This window comes from Onychostruthus taczanowskii, unplaced genomic scaffold (assembly GCF_017590055.1).
Source record: "Onychostruthus taczanowskii isolate IOZ18803 unplaced genomic scaffold, ASM1759005v1 scaffold4, whole genome shotgun sequence".
NCBI lineage: Eukaryota > Metazoa > Chordata > Aves > Passeriformes > Passeridae > Onychostruthus > Onychostruthus taczanowskii.
In genome coordinates this window covers 5,184,509-5,211,238 of record NW_024501459.1, presented here as the reverse complement: position 1 = coordinate 5,211,238, position 26,730 = coordinate 5,184,509, and the positions used below count along the sequence as shown (strand labels likewise).

The window sequence follows — 26,730 nt, the reverse complement described above, 5'->3', positions numbered from 1 at the left end:
AGACATATTCAAGTCTTTTAAGCCAGGTGGGCAAGTAGAGGTTTTAAATTTGTTCCTGTCAGTAAGGTTCCCCACATTTTAGATAGGACACATTGCAGATATTTACTTAGGGAAAAAAAAAGAGAATAAATCGGGAGTGATAAAGGTGAAATGTGATAAATTAGTAGCCTCAGATAGCCACTGCTTTTTCCAGGTTTTGATAGTATGGTAAAAATAATCTTGGCATTCACAGTGCAGTCCTTTTGTGAGACTGATCTAATAAAACAGGAATGTGCTCACACCCACCTAAGAAGTAATCATTATTCATGCTTTGTGGAAAAAGGTAGAGTTCCAGGTCTGCAGTTCTTGCTCACAGCTACATTATATAAGGAATTATATTAGTGTAATTTATGAAAATGTACAGTTGTGCCAGCTGGAGAGCATAGAATCAATCCTGTCTGATGTTGCACATCAGCAAGAATTATTGAACAAGGAACTAACCACTGTTGCGGTACAGCAGTGAGCAAAGTTAAAGGAGTAGAGAAGGCTTATTTTATGAAATGCCCAGACATAAACAGTACCAAAATAGGACTCGAGGTATATATTCATGTGTGAATATAGCTGTAACCACAAAACTGTTGCCATGCTTTTGGCTGTGGCCCTCTTCCAATAGAACTTGTTGTATCAGAGCAACATGCCTAATGAATTTTTTTGCATGAATATAATAAAATCAGGATGTGATTTGGCCAAATGCACTGATATAACCATTGCATACATTTATGTGAATCCATCAAATGTGAAGCATGTTGCGTAAGAGCACTCTATTTCTTACAGCTCCCTGAATAAATAATGTACATAAGCCTCCTCAGAAACAAAGTCAATAACGAGCTGTCTGGTTACATGTACTTTTACTTTTGTATGACTTCTGGTTAACTCAAAAACCCCAAATATGAGATACAGAGCTCTGGAATATGGTGTGAGTTTGAGATGCTCTCTGGGGAACCTTTGTCTTCAAATAGGGTCTTTTTTAGTATGTGACAGTTTTATATCAAGGATAATGATCTTTATATAATAAGTAATCTAAATACAGTCAAACACATCATGAGTGAACATGGTTTATTTGGTAGAACTGTTTCATAGATCAAATTTTAGATATCTTTTTAGTGGCTACATTAAAAGGGATATTTTTGCTGGTTTCTGGCATGTAATGTATCTGTCGCTTAAAGTGGAAGGCATGTCACTCTGGTTTTTCTGTTGACACATGCTGCAGTCTGTTGGGAGTGTCATAGCCAAGAAAACCACCTTGTGATATTCTTCTCACTTTGCACAGACATGCCAAGAAATGCTGCCTTGCTGCATTACCAACCAGAAAACATTGGCAAATTCTGGGCAGTGACCAGAGAGGCAGTTAATACATTCTTACTGTTCTCACTAGTAAACAAAGAATCCTTAGAAATTTCTATTCAGTGTAATTCTTGAAAACATATATGCTGATTCAGGTCTTATTGCCTCCGGTTTTAATAAAAGACAACTTTCTCCTATCACCTCTACAGTTTCTATTTAGGTTTATGCTAAGTCCTTTAAAATATTGGCTAAAAAGACTAGCCTGTTTAGCCCTCAGAAGGAGACATACGGTAAAACAAAATCTCAAGCTTGGTTCAGAGTATGCGTCAAAAACTGACATAATGGCCAGCAGCAACGTGGGGTGGGGCAGGGGGGGAAGGCAAAGGAAGTGCCCATGTCAGATTTTGAAAAGCAGCTATTCCAAAACACAGAAAGTAGTTGTGCGTGGCATAATGTCTATTTACCTAAGTAGATATTTCATTTCCTTTTACAATTGGACTGTATTTTCATTTTTCAACTTAGTATCCATCTGTGTATGTTGTGTGCACACAGTAGCAATTTTTCTGCATGTTTCTTAGATGCCCTAATGGTTAAATGTGACATTTTGGGTAGTTCAATGGACATCTAGCTACTAGGAAATGTAAATCATAGTGTTCATCAGTACTTATTCATGTACATGCAGAGTAGGAGAATATCACAGTCAAATATGAATTTACAAGTTTAATGATTGATTTAAATTCTGCCTTCATACAGACATTACAGTCAACGATAATGTGTGTACATATCTGAAAGGAGAGAAGATTCTTTGGGTGTTAGTATAGAAGATCAAGTAAAAATCTGTCAGTTACAGTTAAAGATGGAAAAATAATGAAGTGTTAATATGAAAGAAGGAATGAGGTCTTTCATGCCTGAATTCCCAGCCCTGAGCCTTCAGGTTTCCAAGCATATGCAATTGGAAAGCGACCTTTATCTGAAAAATCATGTTAAGATCTTTTCAGAATAGGTAGTTTATCTCCATCTTTAGCTTTACTGTCTACTGCACTAAGTACAGAATGGAGATGTGATGTCTCTGGTGAGCTGCTGAAGGATCCTTCAGAGGAGTTCTCATGCCTCCATTGCATTTCTTGATGACTTGTGAAGGCTGACCTAGAACAGAGGCTAGATGGAGCTAAAGAATAAAGTAGGTATTTATTAAAAGGCCTCAGTGGATACACCTTGGGCAGTACAAGAGCCCAGACAGGGCTACACCCAAGATGAACCCAAAGTGGTCACAAAATGAATGACGACTTTTATAAGTTGTCTATTAGCATATTGGAATTAATTGTCCAATTTAGGTTATTAAACTTTAGGTTATGAAGTCCCATCCTTCTTGTTTTTCTCTCTTCATTCCACCTTTGATTATGCTCCTGGGCCTGAGATTTGGATTGGTTGTCCTTGGTCCCCAGCTAGAGAAGGAATTGTTTTCTCTACCTACTATGTGAAGAGAGCCTGCTATCCCCTGATATGAAGCTCAGAACCACACACTAAAGCAGTACAGAATGTGAAAAATATTAAAGCTAAAACCTGAGGCATCATTCTCTGCAATTCACATAGTTCCTCTGACAGGATCACAGTCCAAACTACAGACAGGTTAAAGTGGATGAAGGAAGAAGAGATCAGATTGAGGACTTAATGACTGACAGAGAAGACTACTCCTGTGTCTTCTGGGTCATGATTCAAATCCCATAAAAATATTTGGAAAGGCTTGCAATGCTTCTGATGGACTTAGAGTTAAACCTTTGTTATGCATAGAAGTGCTCTTATCTTGGTTTTTACTTTTGCTTGAGAAATTTCTGTCTGTACCTCTGTTTCTCTGTCTGAAATGGGGGAAAATATGTTTATCTAGATCACCAGCACCTAGTGTTTGGAGGGTGCAGTAAAATAGAGTGGGGGCATTCAAAATGTTATATGTAAAAAGTCTTTTGTACTTAAAAATCCTGTCTTATGGATCCCCTGTACAAATAAATTATCTGCTTTACCTTTCTCATTGTGAAGTTAATGCATTTTTTTAATCCTATACATGTTTGTTTTGTTAGAGAAAGCAGAAGTTATTCTGCTTCTGTATTCTTCCTCAATGCAGAATTTGAGTTGAAGGATTACATTTATTGTATCTGAGTACAGGAAAAAACCCACACCACCAAACAATACAGATATTATAAAAAACCTCATAAATTTGTGTCAGTCTCTGCTTCCCAGTCTTAATCGAGGATTTCTCATCTTCATTCATTGTCAGTTTTTCCAGAGCAGATTGAGATAAATGTCTTTTATCACCCAACAATTGCAGGTGCACATTCCACTTGGAGGAGATGGTGGTAAGTGTCTGTATTAGATAGAGTATAAAGGGCCAAAATTTTCCCCTGTGGAGAGAATGGACTATAAAAGCAAGCAAGAATTTATGCTGTGTCTGTGTATCTGTGCAATGTTGTGTCCTGATGTGTGCCTGTGCACTTCTGCTCATGGGTCATCCCTCCTTAGGATGAGTGTGATATCCAGAGGATCCTCCTCAAGAGGTATGCTGGCTTAGGGCAGCATAAACAAAATCCTCCTGGTTATTGGCATGGTTCAAAAAGTGGGGCTACAGGTATACGGTAGCAGCAGTAAGGAGCACATGGGGGTTAAAAAATGCCTGGGAAGTGTGGAGATCCTTCAAACTGCTCCATGAAGGAGAAGTATGGTGATGGCCTGCAGGGGGGCACTGAGCAGCTGGAGGGCTGTCCAAAATCTACCCTGTAATGCTCAGACTCATTCCTGATGCCAGGAGATGATGTCTTGTATTATCTTTTCACTTAGCTCTTCAAACATATGTTTGCTGGAGGAAGTAAACCATACTCTCAGGAAATCATTTGCATTTCATTAGTTCTAGAGTCCTTAATTTTAGATTTTGTCCTGATGGTAGCATTTCACTGGACCCCAAAAATCTGCAGTAAGTAGCATACCTTGGATGTTTTCCTCCTTTGATTTAGCTTTATTAAAATCATGATAACACAGTTTTACATGGATGAGAATGGAAAGGCATCTAATGTCTTTGCTTCCTTTTAGTTTAACTGAAGAGTTTTCAGTCCATAGCAGAACTTTTACATTGACATGAGAATCATTTATTTATTGTCTTGGTTTTTGGAAGGCATTTGTGCAGAGAGCCAGATTGTTGTGTATTTTGCCACTGGGATTTTTCCTGGCATGAATAAAGATGCTTCTGTGAAGATTTTATAACTCACATGGTGAGACCTGTACCTGTTCTTCAGTCCCTGTATGTTTTTATAAGCTCACTAAACCATCCACTCCTGGCTGGAGGAGCAGTCCAGTAGCAGAAATTGAGAACAGCCACAGACTCATTTGCAAAGACTGGACATAAGCAGAGTGCCAAGAGGAAAGTTTGTTTTGGTAGAATTGTATCTGGATGTAGAAGCAGCATAGACTTAGGCAAATTTTGGCTAGAGTTCCTGCCAGATAGAGACTGGTGTGATTTGCACTACTTTAATGATTCTCAAGGAAACCTGGCCAGCAAGTTATGTGCCATGTCTTGAATGGGTGAAAATTCTCATTATGTGCTATTAAGCTTGTGTTGGCCACTAGTAGTTGTTCTCTTCTATGCCAAGTTATGCTTATCAAGTATTAAAGTACTGCCTTGTCTTGGGATATTTCAAGGAGTCTTTGTGAGATGTAATTTCATAACCATGGAAAAGACTTGGGGTTTGTTCCAAAACATACACATCAATTGAATCCAACTAGAACCAGCTAAACATTTTCTACTGGCATTTCTAATAGAGATACTCTCCATTTTAGAAGTTTTTAAGGATATTTTCATTACTTTTTAAGACTTCTGTGCTGGTTACTTAGTTGGTGATTTCTTTGTTAGCATGTGCAAGTGTTCATTTATACTTTTGGCATCCTTATTTTACCATTTGCCTCTGTGGAGGAAAAGCTTTTTAAAATACACCAGTGAAATGTTAACTAAGAGTAAAATGATCATAATTTAAGGTTATATTTTCTGGTTCTCACCGAGTGCTTACTTGGGATGTAGTTGTCAGTGGATGTTTTAATTCTACCCATCCCTGTTGGCTGGTCTGAGAGCTCCATTTTGTGCTAAATGGCACTTTTAATTTGCAATTAAAAAATCCCCCAACCTTCTGTAAGTTTGACTACATGCCCACCCCTCTCTTTCTGCATTCAGAGGAACCTGTCATCCTCCTGCACAGGATTTCTTACAAATTAGAGAAAGGAGAATTGGCCTGTAGAGATTCCACTGTAAATACAGGAAGAAAAATTATAACATTAGTGCTGTTAACTATACTACTCAAAGCTATTCAGATCACCTTGTTCTTTTCTTTGTAGGCATTCTTATTTCCAAAGTACTTCGACCCCTAATGATACCTTAAGAGAGCCAGATTAGTTAGATAGAAGCACAACTCCTACGACTTCAGACTGCAAACACAAAATTGAGCTTGTAAACATACAGACTTGGCCTTTTGAATATCTGGTCCTAAATGTTTCATGGCCCTTATGCAATGCACCCTTATAACTGAATTGCAGAGAGAGGATAACATGTTATTGTGTTGTCTTCTGTAGGGTTGGTAATAATTCTTATCATGTATTTCCAGAAGACGTTATTTTATTTGATTCTTGGCATTACGGACAAGCCTGTAATGTATTTATCCTGGAAGGGCTCCTTGTGTAAGAGCCCCTTGCTCAAGCAAGGACTGTTCACAAGGGTAAAGACAAATCACTTTGGGTCTCATTTCTGACACTTAGGCACAATACAGTGCAAGAAGAAGAAAATGAAATGGAAATAGGTTTTCATGGAAAGTCAGAGCCATGGTGGCATTTGTGTCTGTCCAAGTGCTGTCTTTACTCACCAGCACCTGGGTTAAAGAATGACCACCTGTCATCCCAACCCGTGCTGTCTCTCCAACCCATCTTTGTCATCCTGGGCATGGTCCCAGAGGGAAAGAGAGCAATGCCTTTGCCTCTCCAAATGATGGGACTGTGATCCTGTCTGGTCCTGTGTGGTAGTGGGTCTACCCACACCTCCCACGCTGTGTGGCCGTGTAATGTTCACAGCAGGCAGCAATGAGAAAGGGCACGAGGTGCCCGGTCTGCACAGCCCCTATAAATGAGACAGTGGGTGGTAGCCAAGGAGGGAACTGGTCACAGACCCTGTTTAACACAGGGAGCCTTTAGCATGGCTGCAGTAATGTTGCAGAGGAATCTGTGAGACTGAGTGTTGGACTTAATGTGGATTTTGCTGAATAACTTGTTCAGTGTTCAATACATATTAATTAAAAGCATGTGTGAAAGTAAAAAAATTTGGAGTTGCATATTGATAGGTCTGAGCTGTAGTTAAGCTACTTAAGAAGCAACTAGAAGTAGTGTATGTGATATAGTAAAAGATTTGCATAACATAAACATTGTGATTATCAAGTTGTGGCCCATATACTTCCTGTGATATTATCATTGCTAATCTTATGGCTTAGAGCTGCATGCCTGACAAGCTACTTATACATTATAATAAACTGTTATTACACAGGCACCCATGCAGAGTAACCATAGTTACACACACAGTACCTTTCTTTTGGTTAAAGTAAACACAAATATAATCATTGGGCTAAGTACTGGAGCTTTGTAGGTTAAGAGTTTGCTGCCAGCAGTGAATAAAAGGAATGTATCCAGCAGTTCAAAGTAAAATTCACTCACCCTATTATGAAGATTGAAACATGCTATTAAAGTAAATCATTACAGTGATTTGTTTTATTTTTGTCTTTGTGATATGATTACTTTGAGTCATCACCATTTTTGTTAGAGAACCTGAAAAAAATCTTCAGTACCAACCTCATCATCTCAGTGGAGTAGCTTGACAGTCCATTCTAATGCATTTTAACCAACTTATAAATCATTTTCTGGAGGCTAATGATTTATTACTGCTGTAATGAACTTCAGAGGCATCAATACATTAGTATCCACTGTGAAAAAAAGCCATTGTCAAGTCCTATTGGAATGATGATCAGTTTACTATTGTTATTAATGACCCTGATCAACTCTTTGAATCTATGGATAACCCTGTTAGATGACAGAGGTCTTCCATTTGGGCAAAAATCAATGCATATGTAAAATAAAATTATGTGGTTTTCTGGTCCTTTTATCGGTGCCTATGTTCCCATTGTCTGCACAGATTCAGAACTACTTGTAATTTCACCAAAGCTGGGGTGGTTCCGGAATAGGAATCCCTGGAAATACTTTATATTCAAAGTTAGGTAATGTCACAGTTCTAGGAGAGACTGCTTGTTGCTTTTTTCCCCTAAACACTTTCCAGGTGTGGTTATGCGCTGGCTACTTAATAGACATGTGATGTCCCAAATGGGATTCTCATTGCTGTATCCTGTATTTTATTCCTGTCATGGAAGGAGTCTGTAATACAGGGAAGTTAAATGTTACAGACTGTTTGTACCAAGTGCTGTTCTCAAGTTTCTGAAGTATAGTGCTTTTTGCCTTTCTTTTTAAAATACAAAATAGACCTCAGTGGCTTGCCCAAAATAGTAATTACCATGTTAGAGGTTTTTTTCAGTGTTCAGAGATGTCAGAAATTTGACCTTTGAGGCTTTTAAATCTGACCTTGTTGCTTCTTTCCATTCATTAAGCTACAACCTTTGCTCTCTTGTCATAAAAGATAAATGAAGATTCACACAACCTTTATTTAAGAGAAGATTTATTGTTTACATTAATGTAGATTAAGTAGGAGCTAACCAATTATTTATTGTGCCAATCATGTCTTCTTGAACTTTAAGTTAGTTATCACAGTTCTATAATTACCATTTCCAAATGTTCATTGCAAACTGAAAGCACTGATAGATTTTGTAAATGTCTTTGAAGATGTTATTTTGTATGAATAAGTGGAAAATTACATCTAACCTCTCGTGTAATGATCTAGATAAAGAAATTAAATTTCAAAATTCAATGGACAACATGTGGTCTTCATACACATTACATTGTCTTAAAATTATTATTTTGCTCAGTATCTCCTGCTCTGGAAGCAAAAAATATAATTTTTTGTTGCCAAAGTACATTTGTTGACAAGTTAAAAGCTAGGGAAATGTTATCAACTTAGGTGTTGTTCAAATTCATCTCTTTTTCTTATACAGCTTTTGATTAAGAAATGGATAGGCAAGACCATACTGGTGAGAATTTGTACACTGAGGTAGAAACCTGGGTTTTGTTACTGGGTTTGGTTTCATTTTCAGTTTTGTGAATGTATCCATCTGAAAGGAATTTGTTTGAAACTGCACATTGAATGCTACGTTGTAACACTATGGATTCACAAAGTGACAGGAAGAAAAGAGGCAAGAATAACCTCCAGCATGTGTGCACCACATCCCCTGAGGTCCGGTAATCCAGCGTAAAGGTTTCTTTAGACATCTCAAGGGAGGTATATATTGCACCCCCAGGAGTGATCACCTCCCTCCTTGCTTCAGGCATGACAGTGCCAGAGGCAGACATGGTACCTCTGGAAATATGGGAAGAATCTTGCTCTTGCACCATTCATGTGCACCATGACCTGTAGCTGCTCACTTTCACTACAAAGCTCGGTGGTAATCAGACGATAGTTTCACTTCTAGAATCTCATGTGTGCTGTGATGTGTGACATGTATGTGAAACACAGTCTTCCAAAGAGGCAGGAACATCAGCTTTGGGGGGGGGGAAAAAAAAAAAAAAAAAAAAAAAAAGTCATCTTTATAAAAGATGGTGAGAATAGTGCTGCTTTTAAACAGAATTCTGGAGATGGGCACCAGTGGCAGCAGCTTGGAGTTCAAAACACAGGGGTTCATTTTTCAGAATATTTTAGACTATTATTAAAGCTAAACAAAACTATATACAACAGTGAAATCTGTGTGTACATTTAAATGTGAGTTATGTTGGGGGATCATCCTGATATGTTGTAACATAGCAGTTCATACATTTCTGATCCTGACTTTTTGAGGCCTTGGGAGCCAAAGTGTAGCTTAGCTCCTTGATTCGTATGCAGTTCAGTGAGGCTTTGCTTCTTAAGCATGTCAGATGAGATCAAGCTTTGCAAATGCTCACAAGTTAAATAGCCAGACCTGCCATCTCAGAGCTACATTGGAAAATATCCCAAAGCCATGTGTCATGTATCCACACCTCTGAGCAGGACACATGGATAGATTGTTCAGGTCAGCCTACACACTGCAGTTTGGGAGGAACAAATTAGGTAACAGTGGGATAGCAATTAGGAATAGCTGCTTCATTCAGCAGTTTTTAGAAGACTAAGTAGCATGGCACTCATTTCAGTGAACATCTGCTACATAAATTAAATAGTTTCCAGGAGTTATCGCAGAAATTGAAAGCTGCCTTCTAATTCCACCTACTGTATTTTACTGTTATTCCTAGTTTGAGTGGGAGCTTAACTGTACAAAATTCTCTCTTTAAAATGTACACCTATATCATACTTTCTGAATTCTTTGTTAAAGTGAAGGTTTAATTTAATTGTTAAACATTTCATTAAACATTTTCCCCTTACATTTAGAATGGGATGCAGTTAAATCATCTCTCATCTTGCTATCAGTATATATTATTCTATACATAACTTTTTAAAAATACTCTTCAATATTGATGATCTCCCTAATTTAATTACATTAAGTGCTGAAACATATTTATTTCTCCCATGAGAAAACACTGTAACTTTATTTTTACAAGAACTGAATTCAGAGAATGTAGATTTACAGTACTTGTTCTGCTTCTTTAAAAAAATTCATTTCTTTCTCTGTGTGGGAGAGTGCTTTGCATTTCACCAATATGTTTAGGGAAACAAGATGTCCACAAGAGAGTGTGCAAATAACTCATTAAGGCTGGTATTTCTAAATATATAAGAAACTATAACCCTGGTTTATATCCCATCAGTGTCAAAAGAAATAATAAAATACTGGGTTTTTTTCTGTCCCTGAATCAGAATGTCCATGATAGAAACCAACACAGACTACTCTAAAGAACCATTCTCAGATGTGGGTCTACCTGATTTCATCTTTTTTTTTGCAAATTCTGTAAGTTCCTTCCAGGAAAAGGAAATAATTTCCTGTTGTACTTTCTACAATATTAATTACAGCATCTGGATTTGCTAGAGGCAGTAACAGAAAGATGTGTCTTGTTAAATAGTTGACAGTAAAACTGAACATTTTCTTTTAAGTCAGTAAAGATTTTCACAGTAGTTGCCAGCTACAGTGGTCCAGTCAGAATTAAAGATTATCACAAGTGACAACCACTGAGTAAGTGTAGAAATTGCATATAACTCTGCAATAAAGGGATGCTCTGATGATTCAGAATTTTAACCTACATATTCTAAAATTTCAGTCTTAGAATGCTGCCATAATATCAATGTTAGTAAATAGCATGGAATGAGGTGTAAGGGAAAAAAAGCATTAAAGCAAAATAATTAGAAAATGAGATAAAGCTGAAAAGCATGGCTTGTATGTGGGCACAACTACTCACCTATAATTCAGCTGGGGAAATGAAAATTATCCAATGAATTTTAACACCTTTGAGCCTGTTTATTTTTGCTAGTCCTGAAATTACAAAATTAATTTCAAGCTGAAAAATCTGAGCATCACATTGATATCATTCAAAAGTACTTCTAGTGTGTTCAGTCTACCAACATTGTTTGCAAACATATCAAGATTAATCGGTCACAAATCTGCTATCTTTTCTAAAATTAAGGAAAGCCTTTTGGATGCAAGGACAGCTTGCCAGACTCCAGACTGCAACAGATACAGAGGATGTTAGGCCTCAGTGTAAAAAGATGAAGACACTACTTCTTTGTTTCTTTTCATAATGTTGGGGTTTTTTTCTTTTTGTTGTACTTCCTAACTAGCAGTGGCAGTTACTTACATGCAAAATATTTTTCATTCAAACATAAGATTTAGCATCTGTTATGTTAAACACTGCAAAGTGTAGTTATTTTTCAGAATAATATAATACCACTGATGCAGTATGATATAAAGCAATGCTTATCATTTTTCAGTTCTTTAAAAACTAAGTTATTTTAGCAATACTTTGAAGAGACAGAGGTATTATTTGTTTATGAACAGATTTGACTGTTTGTTTGTTTTCTTGTATATGTCAGCCTTTATCTCTTTTTTGTGCTGCAATGGGATTGATTTAGGTAGCAGAAAAATTTAAGAATTCAGTTTATCATTTCTTAGCAAAATAGAGTCCCACTTACTATCCTATGCTTTTGTTGGCTCTACAATGCTGGCAGGAGTAAAATTTAATAAGCTACAAAGATTAATTGGAGTTATCAAGGGGCGCAAGTATTCTACATATGACCATATCTGAACAATCTCTCTTAAAAACCCACACTTCTTGTGGCAGATGTTGTTTTCTCAACTTTGAGAATAAAAGTGATCTTTTCAGGAGCCATAAATTCCAACCATAAAACGTTCATGTGCACTGTGTAAAAGCAGTTCAGAATTTTCAAAATAAATCTCTACATTCTCTACATTTAAATATAATTTTTGAAAGCCTTCAAGATTTTTTCCTAAATATTGTAGACATAGGAATGAAAATTCTTAAAAATTTGCTTTATGGAAGATTAGGAGTAATTAAATGCATGGACTTGATTTTAAGGTTTCCATAATGGGATGCAGTTTTTACAGTGTTACAGAAGGCACTTTAGGGTCCATACTTTTCTCTAACATGCATGTTTTATATTTACTTTGGTACAGCTCTCCTTAAAATCTTAGAATGTAAACGTAATGCCAATGCATTACCTACATAACTCTTTTATAGTTAATGATCAAGGCTAACAGAAGCATCTAGGTACGATCTTCTTTTATTTGCTTATCTTCCTAAAAAGCAAAACAAACAAGCCAAGATTTTCATTATTAATATGGTTTTAAGTGTAGCAACAGATATATAATTTGTTGAAATGCCTCTCAGTCGAATGCAGTATATTTCCTTTATTCTTCAGAGAAGGAGGACACTTGTAAACTCATTCAATTGCTTTATCTGTAAACACCACTGGGACCCTGTTTTGGCCTTACATTCATAGAGAGCACATCTGCTTTTCTCAGATGAAGAGTTAGACACTTAAAATGACAATTTCACTTACTGTAAATTACAGTACATATGTAGCTTGTCTCTCTGAAAATCATTTGGCTTCTTGACTACCAGAAAGGGTATGTTGCATATTGAAAATAGGAGAAGAAAGGATAATTGAAGGAACTTGACCTCTCTAGTTGCATTACTCATATTCTCCTCTTTCAAAATAAAATGTACAAAAAGGCAAATGTATATGCTGAAGTTGAATTTCTTCCATTTGTTTTTTTTTCCATATGCTTCTAATGTATTCCACTAGTTGCTCATGCATCCTTCATCATTCCTTCGTTAGTTATTAGTTATTAGTATTCATTAGTCCCGAGATCTGTGTACTAAACCTGGGAAGGTAATTATGAAAATTGCCCATGCAAATTGGGTAAAGGCACACATAAATTACCAGTTAGAGACTTAGCTAGTAGTCTGCTTGCATATTTACCCGAATTGCATTCATAATTGCAGCAATTATGTGAACAGTCATGGATGCAGTTTTGCACAGACGGCAATTACGCTTTAAAATTTCTTCATGAAGTGACTAAAATCATTACTTTACTGAGAAAACCATGAGAAGATAAGGTAGTTACAAAACATGGTTACTAGCAGAGGATGACCCTAGTCTAGGTTACTAATAAAACTTAAAAGAGCTGTACTAACACCACTGATTGAGTGGTGTGAGTAGCTCAGCTAGTATGAAGGCACCCAGTGGCATGAGAACAAGACAAAAGGCTGCAGATATGCCTTTGTGTTACTTGGGATGTTCCTCCGTCATGTCATTTTAAGATTATGTGAATTCTAAGCTTTCAAATTGCTAACTATTCTCTTCCATGGCATGTGAGTACTTGCCTGGTCAGAGAGGCTTCCAGGGTTACCCTCTGGTAGCATAAAGTTTGGCATGTAGATCCCATCTCATATTTGGGTTCATTTTATCCAATTACACTATTCTGGATTGGACCTGTTAACGCTTTGAAAATTAGAACCAAGGCCTCTGTTAACAAATCTGATTTACGGGCAGCAGAAGAATTTGGGGATTTCATAGCAAGCTTGGTGTGCTCACAAGCCTGGGAAATGTAAGAATCTCTGTTTTGTGCTGTATGAATGTTGTCAACTATTATCATGTTTCATTCCAGATAACTGTAGGTTAGATGGTCCAAAGAGAAGTTGGAATTATAATATGAGTATAGACCATCATCCAAGAAGAAAAGGAAAAATGAAATGCATCCTAGAGATCTTCAGATTTTCTATAAAATTACAAAATTATTAATTTTTAATTAATCAAAAAAAAAAAAAAGACACAGTTATTAATCCAGACTAAAACATTTCAACACTTTGATGAGCTTGTGAGGCTATACTGAGAAAACTCCAGGGCCATTTCTTTGAAATGTTGTCATCTCTGTGGACAACACCACTATGAACACACAGTGGTTACAGTCTTCTCTAGATTGAGGAATTCTTTCTAAAGACCAGCTTTGTAGGATCTAGGTAATCTGTCATGTTATCATTGTATCCATCACTTTCTTCACCATGAAGTCGTCATTTCCATGGCTTGAAAGTTCTTGTATTTCGGGATGGCTTTTTTTTTTTTTTTTTTAATGTCCTGAGCTCCTGTTCTGTAAATTTCTTTATTCACTATTTTCTCCCTTGCAGACAGCAATTGATTCCTCCCTATTTTCACTATGAAACCTTTCTGTATTGTAGTGGGTTTCATACAAAACAGGTGATTTTCTTTGATTTTTTCTATTATCTGTGTTAGGATATGCAGAACAAGTATTATATCACAATACATTCTTACAAAACACTCCACTATGCTTCCTTGGCATTCAGGGATGGAGTTAAATCACTGTATATATAATCATCAAATATTGGTTTCCCAGGTGTTTGTGGCTGCTCAGCAACCAGTTGAAAGTACAAATTTGTAAGATGAATGAAAAAAGGGAGTTTTCTCAGCCAAACCAAGGTTGCTGCTTTATTCTAAAGAACAATGGGACAATAAGAGCTTCATAATCAAAAAGAATAGACTGAATAATGAGTTTAAAAAGAAATAAGAAGTTGTGATTGCCCGAAGTATTTATTTTCAAGAAGTTATGGGTTTTGCTGTTTTCTCTAAAGTTGTTTTGGTAAGATGATCAGGCTTTATTAAGTAAGATATCCACATTTAGAAGTATCAAACCAGCAAAATAAAGATATATTCTTAATTAAAAATATGGTTCCCTGGATTATCTTCAGTCACATGCCAATATAATGGACATTAAGCAAAATAAATTTAATAATTTTCAGCTTTTGAGACTGCTGGATATCTGTTCATCTTCTACGTAGTTGAAAATAAAATAATTGAGATTTTTCCTGTTTCAGAATTATAATATTGGACTTGGCAAGATGCAGATGGATAATTATACTGGAGATGTTAAATAGGTTTTAGAGACAAAATTGTAAATAATACAATACAGAAGAATGATGGACTTATTAACATATCATTAAATTGCTTTTTCCCTGAGAGCCAAGCATATTTTTCATAGCTTAGAAAAAGTGTCTTGCCCAGCAGTAACACATGTGCTTAACATTTGCAAAACCCACAATATTTGACAATGGCATTAAGGTTATATTGCAGAGGAAATTATAACCATACAATTACAAATATCAGTAAGTTTATCACTTGATAACAAGATCATATGTATGAAAAGCAATCTTTTCTGAGTTAAACATTTTGCAGTCCTTTTGTTTCAACTTCCATTAGTTCTATCACTCATGCTGAGAATTTACAGGGCTGCAATGTAGCAGCAGAAATATTTGTTAAAAGATTCTTTCACTAATGTAATTTAAACCATTCAACTCATTTTTATTAGTCTAAATTACTTTTTTTAAAGATTTTGTACTCAATGAAAAGTAGATTCTTGTGGGATATGGTGTGGTTTTTCAGAGCCATTGGTATCACCCAGAAAAATATCTTTCTCAAGGAAAATTAACTTAGTCCAGAAACTCACTAAATGCACAAACAAAACCTGGATGACTGTGGATTTCAGGTGAATGTTGAATTATGTGCACTCATAATTCTGTGCATCTTAGTACCAGGGTGGCAGGGAGTTACAGGAGGGTTCCTCTGGTTTCATGCAACTGCTGCATATGGGAATGTAAGAGCAAGCACAGCACCACAGATCCTACCCAGGGCTGAAATGGCAGGCAGAATGGTTTGCTTAGACAGAGGTGGAATTTATCAATGGGCCTTCAGGGCACTGACCTGATTCTTCCTTTAGCCAGCCATGCCTAAAGTTACTCACGTTCAGACTTTGCTTAATGATTAATGGCGTAGGAGGTTCTGTTGCAGTCACAATGCCTTTTGTAAGTCACAACCCCAGACAGGACCCTACAGCTCCAGGAAATAATTTCAAGATGCTCCCCATCACAGTGCCCAAGAGGAAGAATATAGAAAATGGCATACTAGATCTGCCCATGTGATTTTGGGTTCAAAAATCCAGCTTCATATCCCATTGGAGTGGAAACAAGATCCATGAAATGTTTGTGCAGAATGGCAGGAATTCTCATAAACTTAATGATGGGAGTAGCGAGAGGACTAGAGCACGCAGAAGACTCTGGTTTTAGTCCTTTGTCTGCCTTCTGTGTGACAGAAATTTTCATTTTTTGAAATTGAAATTTCAAAATTGAGGTTCCTCTGAGGTTCCTTCTGCCTTCAATTTCAAAATTGAGGTTCCTTTGAGGTTCCATCTGCCCTGTATTTCTGTTCCATGCCTAAAGAGGTGGATGACACTGAAAAGACAGCCACTCCTCTCTTGCAGGGTATGTTTGTGTGTTAAAGCAGATACAGCAAACAATGTGTGACAGGTAATAGTCACTCACTGCGCAAGAGTTTGTCACTGCTGTGCTGAACACCATAGAAAAAAAACCCAGAACAGAACAGAACAGAACAGAATAGAATGGGACACAATAGAGCAGAAGCCAATGAAGGTTACAGCAGCCTCACACTGGTGACTCTGTTGTTGTCGGTCAGTCACAGGAGCAAAGCCTTGCAAAGGCAACAGTAGCTGCCTGCATCCCCTTTGCTCTCCTGCCCTACACCAAGCACACTGTTAATATTATTTCCAAAGATCTAGTTTGTATTCCTAGAATTAATAATTTCATGTCCCCTGGATGCCTCTATTTTTATTGTATAAAAGAAGGGGAGACAATATTGTGTCTCTCAGGCATCTTTCTGACTTCATTTCTTTTGATGAAAGGCTATTGATTCAGGTGTGTTTGAGTGAATCTGTGAATATACTGCTTACTCAGGAGTTCTTTAGCATCACTGAAATAAATGTGAAATGCATGATTGTTTTCCTTATGCAAATAACTGCTGAAATAGAAAAATTGTTCTTTTGCCATTAAAAAAAAAAAAAAAAAAAAACCACCAAAAAACCAACCAAACAAACAAAACCGCATTGGTGATAATACTGTTATCAGGAGTTGTGTGGTAGAATATTTGCCTTGTACCTCCTAGATTCCATTTGTCTGCTGTCAACCTATACCTGCTGTTAAGCATTAGGCACTTTAAAAAAGAGGAAAAGATAACACAAATTATTCACCATTAATTCTTTAAAATGAGTCACTATTAAAAGCTTAATTGTTTGCTGAGAGGGTCCAAATTAGTGGACTTTGCAAGATCAAACAAAATTGAAGATATTTGTCCAAATTAAAATGGAAACATGCGTCCACAATATACCAAATGAACATGGATGCTCCTGTAATAATAATTTTATTATCTTCAGCTTCCAGGCCAGACTTTTAATTATGACCCTTTATATCAGTGAAAACCATGTACTCAGGATTAAAAACCTATTTCTTTAACTAGTCTAGTTAAAGACTGTGGTTTGATATATTCTATGCTACAACTTTTATAAAAACCAGAGAACACTTCTAATAACACTTTTCTAATTTCATGGTTCAGTGCACAGTCAGTAAAGATTTAAATAATTCAGAAAGAAAGCCTATTCTGTTTCTTTATTAGAAGTTTGAGTCAGGCAAATTCTTTGACATTTAATAGGTTTTTAACCCTTTTAATAACTTCTTATAATGAAATTTATTGGAAGTTGTTTTAAATAAAGGGTTATTATATTAGAGTGAATAGCAGTCGGTAGTTTTTTATGATTAGTTTTGAGACCTTGGCCCTGTGTGGCTCAAAGGATATTAAAACATAAAGTAGAAAAGAATGTTAATAGTCACCAAATTAACTGTGTACCAAGAAATATAGAAACTGTATATGACTGCATTTTTGTCATTATGTGATCATACTATAAAATTTTGCAGTCAAATTTTGAGTATATAATAGCTTTAAAGGGGCTTAAGATCAGTTACAGATCCAGTACTATATAAAACAACCTGAAGTGGTTTAATTTTTAACAGAATGATTTTGAAAAGATTAGTGTAGTAGATTTAATGGGAGTGGGGGGTTTTATTGTTTTTTGTTTAGGGTTCTCTTTACATGTGAGGTTTCTGCTGTTTAATTTTAAGACTGTTTTCCTAATCAACAGAAATTTTGAATGATCCTTTCAATTTATTCTAAAAATGCAGTGGATGTAGTATATAAAATACTCCTGTGTATAGCACTAGAATATTCCCCAAATACCCACTTACTTTAATACTTAGTCTTTCATTATACAGTTAACTGATACAGAAGAGAATTATAAAAATGAGATTATGAAAACACACCTCCTCTCCCTCTTTTAGGAGGTGCTTTGAGTTATTCCTTTTAATGTGTTTTGAATGGTTCTCTGTGGTCATTTCACAGTAACCTTGACTCTCATAAAAAATCTTTCTTTAGCACTTGTTCATTTATAGGTGTGCTCAAACAAGACTTGGTTGTAAACATGACTTCTCTTTTGACTTAATGGAAACAAAGACCTGATGAATTGTGAATCTTTGGGCTTGATCACTCTATGTTCATGACAGGACATACATACCAAGTACCAGTTTTAGTCACTCTAATCAGAAAACTCAAACTTCCTGTCAGATTTCAGACCTCCAAATATTTGGGTCACTTTTTTGTTTTTCTCTGGTGTATAAATACAGAAGTTCAAGTTATCTCAAGTTTTAAGGTCTCTCATGAAAGAGCATTACCACAGTGGAAAACAACTGATAAAACTGCATGATTTGATTTGATTCTCTTGCCATTATTCTGGGATCCTGACCTTTAATGTGCATTGAACAGCCATGAGGTACCACTGCTTGATCACCTGTATGAACTGAACGAAAGGTGTCTAAAACTGACATTTCTGTGGTTTTAGACACTCTTTTAACTTGGAATGTATGGTTGTACAGAACTATAGAATATCCTGTGTTGAAAAGGACCCACAAGGATGATCCAAGTCCTTGTTCTGAATGAAACATCTCCAAGAGTCACACCATGTGCCTGAGAGCATTGTCCAAACAATTTTTGAACTCTGTCAGGCTTGGTGCTGTGACCACTTGCCTGGCAAGCCTATTCGTCTTTTGTATGATGACTATTGCTTGCATTTTGTAGCAACTAAAAAAAAATTTAAAAATAAAAAAAAAAATTAGGTTTATTTGATTTATCAATTGTCTTGATCCTAAATTGTATCATTTTCCAAACACAATCCCTTCTCAGTATGCCTATTCTCACAAACTTAGATGGCAACTTTAATGTTATCTTTTCTTCTCTTTTGAAGCTTTCACTTACAGAATCAAGTGATTATGTAGAAATTACTTTTTTTCTCTCTCTTTTTTAATGAGTATCTCTGTGTCACTAGAAAACATCTTGCAAATGTGCATTGGCTTATGGTAGTAGATAATTAAAACACCTGAAATAAAATCAGTAACATTTCTAAGCAAAATTCACAGCTTTTCAGGGGGTCGGCACAACCAGGGCTAATACTGCATTTAATGTAGTGTTATTTAGGAACTGAGAAACATTCAGATTTAATACAGCACAGGTAGTGGCACAAGTTTCCTGGGAGTATAAATGAGAATACTACTATTAACAGAGACCCCCTCTGCCTACCAAAGAATGTCCAAGTCACCTGATGACTGAGGTGTGTCATGCCAGTGAAGAAAGGACACTGTGGTTGTCTTATAGATAGCACGTAAGATCCCCTGGGGTTTTCTCCTATTTTTTTTAAATTGATTGATTGAACCATAGCTTCATATAGTCCGAAAAATTGTTACTCTCTAACTTGCCTTGACCACTCAGACGAGAAGCAAAGGACTGTCAGGCCCTTCTGCAGTGTCCATCAAAAATATTCACAAGAGCATTCAACTTGTAGAAAACTATGCAAAAATCTTTTCAAGAACTGATGATGGTAACAGTAATAATGTCTGTCATTCTTTGATATGAATTTTCTCAGAGTAGTGAGATATGTGAACTTTACTTGCTTCAGTGAGTAAGCCCTGTGTATTTCTCCTTATGTTTTAATGTTTTCATCTCTAGTGAATTATCCCTAGTGTTTCTTGCATGTACATAGACCTGTTGCATCCACTTTGATCTCTTAAGGCAACCTGTCTTTCTTCTTTCATTTAGTGATAACATTTATTATAAATGAATCTAAATAGGGAGGGACATTTGGGACTTCTGCAGCTTTTCAGAGAGATGTTGCCTCATGGTTATTAATTATACTAGAAAAATAACGTGAATTATTTTGCTAACAGCACATTCCCTTTGAAACTGCCTGTCTGATGATTCTCAGAAGAAAATTATTTGCTTCCTAAAGCTACATTCTGGGACATTAGTTAAGAGTCCTGCAATTTGACTCTTTGTGCATCTTGCATGTGTTAACCAGCTTGTATCAAAAAGGCTGATAATTCATTTTGGAGTTTTTACTGCTATGTGCTACCTTCTGTGAGAGATGAAGGATTCTATCTGAATGCTGTGTCAGATGAAAATATCTGTATTTTGTGGGCTTCAGAGCACAGTCTTTCAAGAAATATGAAGGTTATTGGATATAGTCCAGAGGATAGCAGAAAGAATGATAAGAGGTGTAGAAAACACAACATATGAACAAAGTCTTTCAATCTTCAAGTTTAGTTGTTTAGTCTAAAGGAGAAAAATCTGAAAGGAAATTCATAATAGCCTTCTAGTGTGTACAACTTTTCTGTAAAGAAGGAGAAAAACATTCCTCATGTCCACTGGGAGCAAAGCAAAAACTAGTAGGTTTAAATTACAACACAGGAGATTTAGGTGAGACATTATGAAAAAAAGCCCTTTCCACTGTAAGGATAGTTAAGCACAAGAATTGCCTAGGGAGGTTATGAAGAGGTTAGACAAACATATGTCAGAAATGATTTAGGTATAGCTAAACCTGCTGTGAGATAATGTTGGACTAAATAACCTTTTGAGGTCCCTTCTAGCACTATTTTCTGTGATTCTGTGATTAGGATACTGTACTCGCATTGTCCTGCCTTGAGATGTTTCATTACAGGGATGATATCAGTGTATTCTGCACTGTATGCTTTGCTTTGTTTTTACTGTAAGCTGATGGGATGAACAACAGTCTGATGTTTAAAGCTCTTTAGCCTTATTCTTAGTACCTCAGGAGCAGGGCATTAGGAGCTCATCTTCAACCAGACAGCTCTGTTCTGGTTTTGCACTACCCCTGTGTCAATAAGGGGCTTTGGTACACACCTTGGATTTAGGGACTTTTACTGGCTTTTAACTTGCAATCTAACAATTAATTGGCTAAATGCTCCGTTTCTGCTTATGCAGAATAAGCAAAATGCAAACAGAAAATAAAAATATTAAAAAATCATGAAAAGAAATGCATCATAACTTCCCCATTAGTAAAACCAAAATAAAACCAGGCATGTTCTAAAGCTGAATATAACTCAAGTTGTGAAACATCCTGGAACTGACAGATGGAGAATGATAATAAAGTGTCAGATATTATCATTATTACCTCATCACAGAGACCATTGAAGACATCAGTTTAAGACTGCCCTTATCCTCTGTAACACTCAAAACTCTCTAACTTTGTTCTTCTATTTGGCATTCTGCCATCCGTCAGGATTTCGGTTCAGCTTTGCATTCGGCAGGAGTGTGTTCACAGTATTGCCTCTGCATACTGAATATGGCTTCAGCACAGCCACACAGCAGTGGGCTTTGTAAAACTCCATCTGGAGGAGCAAGGAATGTGAGGTTTCAGATTTTGAAGTAGTTTAGAAGAAATTGGTCATACATTTTTACAGAGTGTGTGTCTGATTAGTGTTACTATTCTGCAGAGATGAGGTTCTCACAGCATCTGTGACAGGGACACACCATTATGCCACAGCAGTGACCCAAGTGTGTAGTTTTCATGGCTGAGTGTGTTCTTGAACCTACAGAGGAGATGGGACAGTTCTTGGTTTAGTTGATCCTTTAGGAACATGAAAGTTCGTGTTTTACATGGTGTGATCTCACAACTTTTTACATTTATGTGATTAGTTGCCCATTCTTACTGAAGGAATGAGCAGTTTCCATTTTCTTAGACAATCCCACTTTTGCACCAGGTAGAGACAGGATGGGAGAAAGCAGGCTCTGCAGTGCATGGTAAAGAGGTGAGCCCAGAAGCCTCATCAGCAGATGTGAATCACGTCTGTGGATCCTGAGTGCCACAGCTCTGTGAGATGGACTTAGACTGGCTTGTTCTCTGCCGGCAGGTCCCTTAGGTGGGGGTTTCTGGCTTAGCATCTGAAAGAGAAAATGTACTGTTAAACAAGCTTATTTGCTGTTTACATCTGGTTTTCTGAAGGCAGCCTGGTATTCATCTGATTTAAAAATTCAGGAGGGAAGCTGAATTCATGTGAAAAGAAAAATACTGGGTTTTTACTCCACCACTTCATTTGCAGTCCTCAGAATTTCCCTGGTGAAGGGTTCTCTTGCAAATATATATGCACATCTATTTTGTATGGGGATACATTCAGTACTGTTCAGTTGTTATATTATCTGAAAACACAGCCCATGTTCAGTACTGGAGCTAAAATTGTATCGCAGACTGTTTAAAAATATATATTGTTTAAAGAAGACAAATACAAAATGTTCTGTATTATCTATCTGATATTTGAAGCTCTTAAAGGAGAGACCTTTATGAATAACAGCAGAATCAGAGAATCACAGAATGTGTCAGGTTGGAAGGGACCACAGTGGGTCATCTGGCCCAGGCTTCCTGCTAAGGCAGGGTCATCCCAGAGTACATGGCACAGGATTGCATCCAGATGGTTCTTGAGTATCTCCAGTGAGGGAGACTCCACAACCTCTCTGGGCAATCTGTTCCAGTGCACAGTCACCCACTCACTCTCACAATAAAGTTCTTCCACATATTCAGGTAGAACTTCCTGTGCATCAGTTAAAACAATTGTATCATATTTTATTTGAGGGAAAGTAATTAAAATGGTAGCCCTTGCTCTGCTTTTAGAGATAGATAGGAGTTTCATATAGTGGTTGTTGCATTTCTAGAATTCATAAAATTATTAGGATGCCTACCCTTCCTAAAAAGCAGTCAAGCCTTTCCAGCCTTTTCTGAAAGGGTTTATTCTGCACCATGAGATGCTGCCCCATGAACACCCGAGGGCTCAGCCCCTGCAGGGTGAAGGGTGCCTGGGGAGGGCACACATCCACACTGAGTGTGGCAGACAGGGTGAAGGGAGGGCTTTGGGGAGGGTTTTGCCTCCCTGTGCCCAGCACATGAGGGACTGTGTGAGTTCCCATCCCATTACTGTTTGCCCCATGCTGGCCAAGAGGACCTGGAGACCCCCCCAATGCTGCTCCTCTTTCCTCAGCTGCTGCCCAGCTCAACAGCTGGATCCAGAGGAAAGTGTCTGAGCAGCAGTTACAGCTTCATGGGCACAACTGTCTTGATACAGATTGTCTGCTGGAGGCAGAGATAATGATAATAACTTTCAAGGCTAATATGCTTGGCTGATACTGGAGGGAAGGGACCAAGAAATCAGTAGTAATTTAAAAATATAAATGTCTACCAGGATTCAAATTTCAGCCTTCAATTGATTTCATCCACTGTGCTCTCTGTGCTCGTCTCCTCCGGTGCTTTAGTAGTCATTAAATGAACTTGGAAAACAAGTTTGTATCGATAACTCTTTTTAACCAAAAACTATTAATTTCTAAAATAACATAAATACAGGCATAATTGTGATGTCACATTGTCAGAAGCCAATTCTCTTTCAGAGACACAAGTACATGTAAAGTGGTAAGTATGCCATAACTAATGGTATTATTAGCTTGATTTACTGCCTACCTACCAATCACCTCTATGAAAATCAATCCCCAAGCTCATAAAATAACTCCCAAAAATTGATACATTTTTATACTGTCAATAATAAGAGAAAAGATGCAGTTATGGGTTTATCTTTACTTTTTCCTATGTGTTACTGGTTGAAAGGTATCTTACAGATTGCTGTGATGTGTGGGAGTGTGTATATGAGCAAGAGATAGGTTATAGAAGTCATGAGCTATAAAAAGATTTTTAAAAAAAAAAAATCTGAGTGGTCTTTAGACAATTCAGATGACATGTCTAACAAATACTGTCAATAGAATAAATGTGACTATGTTAATATATTGAACCACTAACACATGTCCTTATCATAATGGAACTTACACAATGGTAGCTTCTGTCAGATTCTACTTTATACATACACACATGTTTGTCTGATGCACAGAAAGACAACCATATCTATTTCATTTCAGCTCTGAATTGATACTTTCATTTTAAATCACCCACAGAACATCTTCGTTTAAATCTGAGCTTCTCTCTGATACTCTTTGCTATTTGTCGTGTTTCTGTATAAGTATACTGAAAAGAGGTTACAGGCAATCTGCTGAGGTCTGTGCGTATGGTGCATTTGACCTCTGGACAAGAAAGGAGCTTCATCCTCCAGTGCTTTTAATTCTTATCCTTGCAGAGGCTGAATCTGTTGCTTGCATTCAAATAGTATGTCTCGTTAATGCTAAGAAGCAGTGACCCACATAGCACAATGGATTCATTTGTCAATCCTGCAATTTCTGAGCTTTCCATTCATATGTGTCTTAGCAGTAAATCGACTCAGAAATCATTTAATCAGTCTATCAATGTATCCTTCTTGTCAATGGTCTGAATCCTGAAAAGTCCAGTTTCTCATTGGGCAGCACCAGGTAAAATAGATTTGGATCTAATACTAGATATTCAGACTCTGAAAATTCCCTGCAGTTCCCAAATCTCAACTTAAAACCACCAAAATCCTATGTTAAAAAAGCAGGATCTGGAAGTTACCTTGAATTTTGAGGACGTTATTGTTCTGGTCTAGGTCTGAACTTCAGAGTGCAAAGCTGTCCCTGTTTGTTAGCATTTCAGAAATACTCTACACATAGTTACAGCAAGCAGTGCCCTTTTGTTCCCCCATGAAAAAAACTGAGCTTTCATTGCTTTTATTTTGCTATTTCCAAGGGCTGAGGCTAGAGCCTGAATTCTTTATAACAGTCAGTGTTTTGCAAATGTCAATCATATCCTTATATGTTTATTTGCAGTATTTATGTGTTTATTTAAGTACTTGCCATTTCCTTTAAGCCTTACATAGCCAATCAGGCCAACCGAGGTCTAAAGGAACAGAACACTTTATTAGTGATATGCTTAATACAGTTTTTTTCCTCTTATAGATGCAAGATTTACGGAATACAGAAGGAGCCCAGTATAGTTCCCATCCTCAGATGGCAACCATGAGGCCAAGGGTTCAACCTGCAGATATTAGGCAGCCAGGAATGATGCAGCACGGGCAGCTGACTACTATTAACCAGTCCCAGCTCAGTGCACAGCTTGGTTTGAATATGGGTGGAAACAGTGTTCCTCACAACTCGCCCTCTCCACCTGGAAGCAAATCTGCAACTCCTTCACCATCCAGTTCAGTCCATGAAGATGAAGGAGAAGATAGCTCTAAGGTAGGCTTAGATGCTAGGATTACTATGTAAATGGTGGATATTTTTAGGACCTGCTAAATGAATGATATGGCCACAGTTATTAAGGTGATACTTTATACATGATTGGTGGTTCACTGAAGTGAATAAAGGGTTATGAATACAGAACTTACAATATCCAGACAATTCTTCAGGGAGCTTGAGTAAATTGCATCATTCCTCTTTGTGGGAGCAAACTGGAATACTGTTGAACACTGAAAGGATAGTCATTCCTTTAGGACTTTAATATAAGGGTTGAGTTTTCTCGCTTGCGTAGCAGGGATGTTTGTTCCCAGTTAAAGATCAAGTTACTGCTATAAAAAGTATGAACAGTCTGTGCAATATGCTAGTCTTTGCTACTTGGTCACAGGATGAGTAAACAGAACATCATAGCAACCAGAACAGAAAGATCCTATGAACTTTAAAAACCTTACCTTGAAAATCTGGAAGACCCTGTATGCGTTCATACTTTTGAGAGGTGCTGACACTTCATCATGACATGTTTAAGCTTCATTTTCATGTCAGTGCAGGAATGAAGTGATAAGAGAAATTTCCATAATAAATTTCTTTAAAGGATAAATGTCAATCTATATAGCAGGTTTTGCATACAAAAATCTCCCAAATCTCCCAAAATCCTGAAAACCTCCAAGAAATACACAAGTCTATTATCTTAATTTTGCAGACAGAAAAGCTGAGACATGGGAAGACTGGGACTTTGTACCAAGTCATCCCTTAAACCAGGAATATAGTATGTTGAAAGTGGGGACCTCCTTAGCTCTGTTTTGTGGTCACTAGAAAAAGGCAGTCCTGTTAGAGCACTCCTGCAGTGCAGTTTGTGCCACATGCAGTGCAGTGTGTACCACAGACGTGTCTGGTGGGGAAAAGTTGCAGACTTCCAGGGAATGAGAAGAAAACATATTGTGAGTCACTGAGGAGGTATAATCCAGTCAAGAAATGTGAGTCTGATTTGTTTTAACATTATATTGTTTTTCATGCCTCGAGCTATAAAATAATCATGTAATTGGAGACATATGTTTTACTACATTTTTAATAAATTCTGATTCAAAAGTTTTATTTCAGGACATTCCTCTTATTTCAAAAACTTTAGGTTTTAAAAATTACTGAATAATTCATACATTTTAAATGAGCACTTCCTTACTGAGGGAGACTTTAGACTACAGCTATGTAAAAATAATTTTCAGAATAAATTATTCTGAAAAAGTAAAGGCAGCCTTTACTTTTTCAGAATAATTTATTTGCTACTCCTCTTGCATTGCTAATATTTTTACATTTCTGGGAGTGTGCAAGATGCTCTAAATTTCTGAAGAAAATATCCATTCAAGTAGTTTGGATTTCCTTTCTAC

The 26,730-nt window shown here is 36.9% G+C and overlaps 1 protein-coding gene across 1 annotated transcript in view; it reads left to right on the top strand.

The window, feature by feature from the left end:
* Positions 1-26,730, top strand: part of TOX (thymocyte selection associated high mobility group box) — a 217,079-nt gene that overhangs the window by 148,150 nt on the left and 42,199 nt on the right. The window contains exon 4 of the mRNA XM_041412794.1: positions 25,073-25,351. Within this exon, the coding sequence (XP_041268728.1) occupies positions 25,073-25,351 (279 nt within the window). The remainder of the gene's footprint in view (positions 1-25,072; positions 25,352-26,730) is intronic.